Here is a 9,706-nt window from a genome sequence, read left to right as displayed (position 1 = left end):
ACATTTCTGATTATTATCAATGTTGAAAACAGTTGTGCTGCACAATATTTTTGTGGAAACCATGATACATTTTAGTGTTTAGAATCCTTTGATTAATAGAAAGTTGAAAATAACAGCATCTATTTCGAATAGAAATCTTTTGTAACATTATCAGTATCTTTACTGTCACTTTTTTGAGCAATTTAATGCATTCTTGCTGAATGAAAGTATTTATATCTGTCATGAAATAAATCTCTTACTGACCCTAAACTTTCACAAACTTGTTGAATATATGACTGCAACAAGCGTGTGAATGTTTTTTTAACAAGTTTGTTGAAACGAACTTTAGAAATAAATGCAGTCAGAGACACACTATTGATCGAGCACACCGTCTCTTCAGTGTGTCTGACCTGTTTAAGTGTGAATGAGTGAATGAATCCCTCCTGTCTGGCTCTTCTGATCAGCACGTCGGCTGTGATAAGGAGGTGGGATCGTACAAACAGGAGGATAAATGCGGCGTCTGTGAAGGAGACAATTCTCACTGTCGAACCGTCAAACTCACGCTCACCAAAACCCCGAAGAAGACAGGTACAAACTCAGACGGAGAGCAAACACATTCAGCCGTCCTCCGGACAAACACTGACGAAACCACGCTTCATTATTTACTACAGTAGCGTTTATTCAGTCTTTCTCTGTGGCCTAAAAAACACATGCCTGGATGCATGCCACATGCTCATGTTCAGCTCCTGCTGAGAGCCTGATTTTTTAAAAGAAACAATGTAGTGTTTTAATGTGAAGTACAAAGAGTTTTATTTTACAACAGTAAAACAAGAGTTTTAGTGCTTTCTAGTATTTGTGCACTTTGTAGTATATAGACTTTATAGTGTAGTATGTATAGTAAAACATTTTCTTGAATTCATTAATAAATATCATTAATACTGTATAGTGGGAAAAGTGCTTTATAAATAAATAAATAGAATGAAATTGAGATAAAACAAAACAAAATAAGATAAATATTAGATTAAAATTCTACTAAATAAAATTTGAAAATGTTGTCATGGTAACTAACTGAAATTAAATAAAATGTGTTTACAAAATTATTAAAAAGCATTTTTGTTAAAACTAAAAAATAATGTATAAATATTAGATTGAAAACAAACTAAATGAAATTGAGAAATGTTGCCTTGGCAACTAACTGAAATAAAATGAGTTTAAACGGAATACTGCAATTACAAAAACTGAAATAAAAATAATTTAAAACTAAATAGAAATATTTAAAAAACATAAAAAATTAAAAAAATTAAAATATAAAAACAAGTCTAGTTCATATTTTACTCCAAAATCATCTAAATAATGTGTCCCCCCCCCCATCCCCCAAAAAGTAATGAAAATGTGTGCGGTAAAATGTGATTTATTTTGTGAAGATTACTTCTTTAGTGCTAAAATAGGCCTCGTTTCCTTTATGCAAAAAATTATTTATGATTTTGTGATGAAATATAAGCAGGACCTTTTCTTGGTGAGCTTCATCTATCGAATTGTTTCTTGTCAAACATGCAAAACGCCTCGGGCCAAAAGTAAAGGTCAGCTCTGTACCTCTGACTATCTCCGTGTTTCATATTTTCATGTCTGGATGAATCTCACGAAAGCAATTTCACTTTAAAATCAGAATAATGAGATTGATTTTTTTGGCACAGTAGTGTGATAAAATGTGTTTTATTATTATGCAAATAACTTAATTAGTGCTAAATATGCCTCATTTGCTTTAAGCAAAATGCAATCTATAATCTTTGCATGAAATCTGAGTGAAATATTGGGTTCTTTATTGTCAGACATGATCACTTGAGCTCTCGCTCTGTGTGTTAGGTTTGCTGAAGATGTTTGATATTCCTGCTGGCGCTCGGCACATTGTGATCGAGGAGAATGAAACGTCGCCTCACGTAATTGGTGAGTTTGTACCTGTGCATCTTTCAGTAGGAATCAATGCTTTTCTCCAGCGATGCATCCTATTGAGACCAATTACTGCCTTCCCATCATGCTTTGCATGCCATTTTAGATTCCCCAACATCTCCCAGCTTGGCTTAAGCAGTTTGTTCTAATGGTTATGTTTGTAATTCTTTCTTTTCTTTGACTTGAATCCCTGAGCTCATGTTCAGCTTCTGCTGAAAGCCTGATTTATTATCAGAGAAAATATGAAGTGTTTAAATGTGAAGTACAAAGAGTTTTATTTTATGACCGTAAAACAACATGCACATGGATTGATGTTGTCTGTGTTCAGAATAGCATACTATTCTTACTATGTGTGTACTTTGTAGTATAGACTTTATAGTATGATATATAGCAGTGTTGTTAACTAAAACCAAAACTATATAAAAAAAACATTTTCATTATTATATTTCATTAATGCACTGTGAAAAGTGGTTTATAAATAAATAAATGAAGTGAAATTGAAAATAAAACCGAAATAACAAAATATACATATTAGATGAAAATCTAAATAAAATGTAGAAATGTTACCTTTACAACTTACTGAAATAAGTTTAAGTTGAAGTACTATATTACTAATACTGAAATTAAAAAAAATAATGAAAATAAAAAAACATTACTAAAAATGACAAAAACTTGAACTAGAAATGAAAACTGAAACAAAAATATTAACAAGAACTAATATAAGATATAAGTAATATTGGATAATAAAGATATTTTTACACAAAATTTAATTAAACATTTAAAATAGAAGATAAATATATGATATAATGTAGCACACCACAGTTTTAAACCTTTATCATTCTATAATGCCTAAAACTGCACAGTATTGGAAAATTGCTAAAACTGAAACATAAATAAATTAAAACTAAATAGTAATATTTTTTAAAATAAAAAAATTACTAAAACTTGAATTAAAATTAAAATAAAAACTGAAAATATCAAATTAAATTCAAAATATAAATAAAAACTGTAGTAGTATCATAAAATATTATAAGGAGTATAATAACAAAAAATGTAATAAAACATTTAAAACAGATATGATGTAATGTTGCATACTATAGGTTGAAGCATTTATTAAAAACTAGTATATTCTGCACAATGTTTCATCTTCAGCCCTTCTCTGTTAAAATGATTTTCTCTGGTAATAAACAGAATCCCACAGATGCTGTTAATAGAATTTAAGTCGTATTGAGCCCATAATATTCCTCTAAAGATGTTTCTTTCTCTTCTGTCCGTGCGTGCGTTCCTCAGCTGTTAAAAATCAGGTCACTGGCAGTTTTATCTTGAACGCCAAGGGAGAAGAAATCACGTCCAAGACTTTTATTGAGAACGGCCTGGAGTGGGAATATTCGGTGGCAAACAGCAAAGAATCGCTGAAGACCGTCGGGCCACTGCACGAAGGCATCGTGGTGCTGGTAAGAGCGGCGTAAAGGCCTTTTCACACTGAACGTGAAAATTTGGCGCGAATGTTCAACACGATGATGCTTTAGAATCGAAACAATAGATGCCTATGGGGCTATTCACACTAGATGCAAACATTCGTGGCGCAAAAAAGCGAGGATTTTTTTTTCCGTCCTGTGTGTCTATTTTTTTTCCCCGGGCCGTCCAATCAGATTTGAGCTAAGATCCCGCGCCCGGAGCAGCTGCTGTTGCACAAAAGGGAGAGAGTGGTGGCGCTGTTGTGAAAACCAGTTTAAACAAACACCGAAGAAGAGTATTCTGAGAGAGAAGAGGATGCTGAGTTCTTGTTATCATTGGTATCCGAGACCAGATTTATTCTCAGATGTTCTTAATATCATTTCTATTATGAATGTGATCTGAAGAGCACTGTCCGTTTTCTTCCACATGCACGATTGTTGAATCAAAGCGCGTGTTCAGTCTGTACATCTCTAGAAATCGAGTGAAACATTTTTTCTACACATGAATTATGAAAGCAAATAGACATTTGTGACCCTGGAGCACAAAACCAGTCATAAGGGTCAATTTTTCGAAATTGAGATTTATACATCATCTGAAAGCTGAATAAATAAGCTTAAACATTGATGTATGGTTTGTTAGGATAGGACAATATTTGGCTGAGATACAACTATTTGAAAATCTGGAATCTGAGGGTGCAAAAAAATCTAAATATTGAGAAAATCATCTTTAAAGTTGTCCAAATGAAGTTCTTAGCAATGCATATTACTAATAAAAAATTAAGTTTTGATATATTTGCGGTAGGAAATTTACAAAATATCTTCATGGAACATGATCTTTACTTAATGTCCTAATGATTTTTGGCATAAAAGAAAAATCAATAATTTTGACCCATACAATGTATTGTTGGCTATTGCTACAAATATACCCCAGTGACTTAAGACTGGTTTTGTTCTCCAGGGTCACATATGATTATGACGATATATTTTCTGTATGTGTTTTGTATGCAGCTCATGGTATTTTTATAACAATAATGGTTGTTTATGACAAGTGATAAGCAGTGTAGCGTTATTAAACATACAAAGAGTGCACGTCTGCCTATTATAGAATCAAAATCAACTATATCACAATCGGAAGTTATTACAAGCACTCAATGATGGTTTAAAGTGTTTTTTTTTTAGCAAATACATTAATGATTACATACATTTTCAAGTGTAGCTTGATGTTAATTATACCTCTAATTATATTTTAGGATGCACTCTTGTAATGTAAGCATTATAGAGAGTTTGTGTTTCTGGTGTAGAACCATACTTTATTTATCTTAATTTAATGCTGTGTATTGAGCAGCAGACCATATACGAGATGCATATCAATCGTATGTAAGGCGATCAATCGTTTCGCACTCGGTGTGAAAGCACTGTTTGTCTGTGTTTTGCCTCGCATTTTTGCATCGTGCTCAGTGTGAAACGGCCTTAACGCTTATGGCACCAGTTTCACAGACAGGGCTTAAGCCTAGTCCCAGACTAAAATGCATGTCTGGGCTGTTTTACCTGAAAGAAACTTACCCTGACAAATATTAAAATATGTCAGTGCATATGTCAGTGCCATTGTTTTGTCTCAAGATGCACACAAGTATTGTTATTTTCTAAGGCACATTTATAAAAGATACTTAAATGTCCTAATTGAACTATGGCCTAATCCTGGCTTAACCTAGATTGATTGAGTTTGATTGAGTTGATGCGGCAGGTGTTGAGTTTGTCGCTTTGAACAGGTCGTCCCGCAGGCCGAGGACACCAAGATCAGTTTGAGCTACAAATACATCATTCATGAAGATCTTCTGCCGGTCATCACCAACAACAATGTTTTGCTGGCCGAACTGGACACGTACGAGTGGGCCCTGAAGAGCTGGTCGCAGTGCTCCAAACCCTGCGGCGGAGGTGTGCCATTCAACACCATCTGAGATTTATTACAAAAGTTTGAAATCATTTTTGAAATAATTTGCAACGTTTTTGAAAGAAGTTTCTTGTGCTCACCGAGGCTGAATTTATTTAATCAAAAATACAGTAAAAACAGTAATAACATGAAATATTATTACAAATTAAAACAACTGTTTTCTATTTGAACATATTTTAAAATGTAATTTATTCCTGTGATGCAAAGCTGGATTTTCAATTATGAGAAAAAAGTTGCACTTACATTTATTTTTTATTCCGCGGTGGAAAAAGAAACAATTGAAAAGAAAAGTCAGCACTTTAAGATCTAAACTCGCAATTGTGAGCAAAATGTCCTAACTTTGTGATGTAAACTCGCAATTGCGAGAAAAAAGTCAGAACTTAGAAATGTAAACTCGCAATTGCGAGAAAAAAGTCCAAGTCCGTGAGATTTTTAAACGTTTTTTTTTTTTAACATATGCTTACCAAGGCTGCATTTATTTGATCAAAAATATTGTGTGAAATATTATCACAATTTAAAACAACTGTTTTCTATTTGAACATATTTTAAAATGTAATTTATTCCTGTGATGCAAAGCTGGATTTTCAATTATGAGAAAAAAGTTGCACTTACATTTATTTTTTATTCCGCGGTGGAAAAAGAAACAATTGAAAAGAAAAGTCAGCACTTTAAGATCTAAACTCGCAATTGTGAGCAAAATGTCCTAACTTTGTGATGTAAACTCGCAATTGCACGAAAAAAGTCAGAACTTAGAGATGTAAACTCGCAATTGCGAAAAAAGTCAGAACTTAGAGATGTAAACTCGCAAATGCGAAAAAAGTCAGAACTTCTAGATGTAAACTCGCAATTGCGAGAAAAAAGTCCAAGTCTGAACTTAGAGATGTAAACTCGCAATTGCGAGAAAAAAGTCTGAACTTAGAGATGTAAACTTGCAATTGCGAGAAAAAAGTCCGAAAAAAGTCAGAACTTAGAGATGTAAACTCGCAATTGCGAGAAAAAAGTCAGAACTTAGAGATGTAAACTCGCAATTGCGAAAAAAGTCAGAACTTAGAGATGTAAACTCGCAATTGCGAAAAAAGTCAGAACTTAGAGATGTAAACTCGCAATTGCGAAAAAAGTCAGAACTTAGAGATGTAAACTCGCAATTGCGAAAAAAGTCAGAACTTAGAGATGTAAACTCGCAATTGCGAAAAAAGTCAGAACTTAGAGATGTAAACTCGCAATTGCGAAAAAAGTCAGAACTTAGAGATGTAAACTCACAATTACGAAAAAAGTCAGAACTTAGAGATGTAAACTCACAATTACGAAAAAAGTCAGAACTTAGAGATGTAAGCTCGCAATTGTGAAAAAAGTCAGAACTTAGAGATGTAAACTCGCAATTACGAAAAAAGTCAGAACTTAGAGATGTAAACTCACAATTACGAAAAAAGTCAGAACTTAGAGATGTAAACTCGCAATTGCGAGAAAAAAGTCAGAACTTAGAGATGTAAACTCGCAATTGTGAAAAAGGTCAGAACTTAGAGATGTAAACTCGCAATTGTGAAAAAAGTCAAAACTTAGAGATGTAAACTCGCAATTGCGAAAAAAGTCAGAACTTAGAGATGTAAACTCACAAGAAAGAAAGTCAGAATTGTGAGATAGAAAGTCACAATTACCATTTTTATTCCATGGCGGAAACAAGCTTCCATAATTTTGACTGTATTGTTGATCAAATAAATGCATCTGGGTGAGCAAAAGATACTTCTTTCATAAACATTAAAAATCATAATTATTCCAAAAGTTTGAGCAATAGTGTATAAATGCACTTTGTAAGTACTAATGCACGCGTGTTCCTCAGGTGTCCAGTACACTAAATACGGCTGTCGGAGGAAGAGCGACGGGCGTTTGGTTCACAGGAACTTCTGTGAGATCAGTAAAAAGCCCAAACCCATCCGGAAACGCTGCAACACCAACAGCTGCAGCCAGCCCACGTGAGTCACCTGAGACTAAACATGTATTCCGGTAATGCCATATATCACGATAATGAACATGCACGATATTGTTATCGTAGGCACTTCAAAATACCGTGAATATTAAACATATTGACAAATAAATGGAATGAGATCCACAAAAAAATCTTTCAGTTTCACAAACATTAATTAAATTCACAAAAAAAGACAAATTAAATGAGATTTGCAAATAAAAAACATATTCACAAATATCTTTTTATGTCACAAACACAACTTTGCCTGGCATTCATTTGTGGATCAGTCGCTGTGCATTTGTGAATCGCTGCAAGCATTTGTGCATTTTGCAACATTTCTAGCATCAAGGCACTGACGATTCACAAATGCGTGGACTCCACCCACCATCTACTCAAGCCAATCAGATAACAGCCTCACTTCGCTGACCAATCATAGCATGTTCTTGTTATAGCCAATCACGTTTCGCTTAACAATCAGGGCGGTCTTGCCCTGAAATAACTTCTGCATTGGTTCAAATAGTAAATATAAAGGTATATATTTATAATGTTAACATTAACATTAGTTAAATTAACATTAGTTAATTCATTAGTTAACATAAACTGCCAATAAACAATTCTTCTCAACATTCATTAATTAGGTCATTTCTATATTTAATAACCCGTTAAAATCAAAAGTTGCAACTCTGTTATTTAATGAACTCAAGCTAACAGTTGTATCTTTTAACAAAGAATATTATAAAACGGATAGTTCCGGTGCTTGATTCTGATTGGCTGAGCTGCTTTTATAACTTCTGTAACAAATGTAGCTATTGCTCATTGTGAATGTTAATGCATTAACTAAGGTTAACTAATGAGATCTTATTGTAAAGTGATACCTATTGGTCTTTATAATTCTTTTGCACTTTAATCTGTGTGGGAATTTTTTTTACTGTATACATTTTTTTGTGTTTTGCTTTATTGTATTTAAATGTTTAGTTCTTTTCGTTATAAGAAAGAAGTTATTAAACCTGTTATACTGTATTATGACAACACTTTTTTGCAGCTATTGTGATAATAAAAGCATTATCAATTAATTGCAACATGTAAATTTGATGCCGTCATATGCCTCGACCTGAGACCCGAATGCAGCCTAACCGAGGTGTGTGTTTGTGTGCAGGTGGGTGTTGGAGGAGTGGGGTCCATGCAGTAAATCCTGCGGGAAGCTGGGATATCAGTCTCGCGTGGTCCAGTGCATGCAGCCGCTCCAGAACGGCACCAACAGACCCGTTCACACTAAATACTGCAGCGAGGAGCGTCCCGAGACCCGCAGAGCCTGTAACACCAGCGTCTGCCCATCTCAGTGGAGGACCGGAGCCTGGTCACAGGTGAGGCTTTATTCACAGGATTTCTGGGCAAGTCATGTTGTGATTTGGTGCCTGAAACCCCTTTGATTGATCAGTCTGTTCTGTTTCTTTAATTGAAGAAACAGAACAAACTGAGACAGACTCAATCCAGAAGAACTGATGCTTCAAGAAACCTCCTGCAAAGCTACAGTACTGTTAAAAGTTTTAGGCACTTGTGTAAAAATGCTGTAAAATGAGGAGGCTGTCAAAAATAATGTCATAAATAGATTTTCTTTATCAATTAACTTCTAATAACTAAATTAAATCAACATTTGGTGTGAGCATCCTTTGTTTAAAGCAGCTTTTGCCCTCGGTGCACTTGAGCAGATTTTTTTATATCTGTTTTCTTAAATTATGTACAAGGTTTCTTGAAGCATATTGGAGACGTTGCCACAGTTCTTCTGGATTGAGTCTGTCTCAGTTTGTTCTGTTTCTACATGTCACTCCAGACAGACTGATGATGATCAGATCACATCTCTGTGTGGAGCACTAACATAAATCTCACTGGATTATTACAATTAATGGCCAAATGAATGTTTGTAAATGTAAACTGATATTTCCTACTGACACACTACAGCAAAAGATAGAAATAACTGACTTAAAAGCCAGTTTTATCTGCTGGAAATACTAGTGTTCTAATCATTTTGTCCACCACTGTACATTTACTTGAGATGCAAATCACATTTTTTTTTTAAAATTAACTGAGTTCATGCTAAGAACAAGAACAAATATGTGCCAACCGGGTCAGAAAATCAACTTGTTTTCCCTGGTAATTAAGCTGATTTTTCTGACCCCTTTGGCAGATATTTGAATTTTAATCAGTTTCTCAGAAAACAAGACTTGTGTGATTTGCATCTCAAGCAAATGTATCTTGACTTAACAATGTTTAGATATTTGTGCTGAAAAATTATGCAAAACATCACTTTTTGCAGTGTAATCTAAATTGAGATTTTTATATTAATATTTTAATAATTAATAATATTAATTAAACAATAATATTAAATAAATAATATAACCTTAAAATAAA

General features: G+C 33.8%; 1 protein-coding gene across 1 annotated transcript in view; it reads left to right on the top strand.

Moving 5' to 3' along the window:
- LOC107659651 (A disintegrin and metalloproteinase with thrombospondin motifs 14-like) overlaps positions 1 to 9,706 on the top strand; it is a 70,603-nt gene that overhangs the window by 56,807 nt on the left and 4,090 nt on the right. Inside the window, exons 15-20 of the mRNA XM_016448663.1 lie at positions 444 to 567; positions 1,843 to 1,923; positions 3,217 to 3,380; positions 5,153 to 5,318; positions 7,172 to 7,304; positions 8,454 to 8,661. Of these exons, the coding sequence (XP_016304149.1) occupies positions 444 to 567; positions 1,843 to 1,923; positions 3,217 to 3,380; positions 5,153 to 5,318; positions 7,172 to 7,304; positions 8,454 to 8,661 (876 nt within the window). The remainder of the gene's footprint in view (positions 1 to 443; positions 568 to 1,842; positions 1,924 to 3,216; positions 3,381 to 5,152; positions 5,319 to 7,171; positions 7,305 to 8,453; positions 8,662 to 9,706) is intronic.

This window comes from Sinocyclocheilus anshuiensis, unplaced genomic scaffold, assembly GCF_001515605.1.
Source record: "Sinocyclocheilus anshuiensis isolate Anshui unplaced genomic scaffold, SAMN03320099.WGS_v1.1 scaffold75, whole genome shotgun sequence".
NCBI classification, from domain to species: domain Eukaryota; kingdom Metazoa; phylum Chordata; class Actinopteri; order Cypriniformes; family Cyprinidae; genus Sinocyclocheilus; species Sinocyclocheilus anshuiensis.
This window is presented reverse-complemented; position numbering and strand designations above follow the sequence as displayed.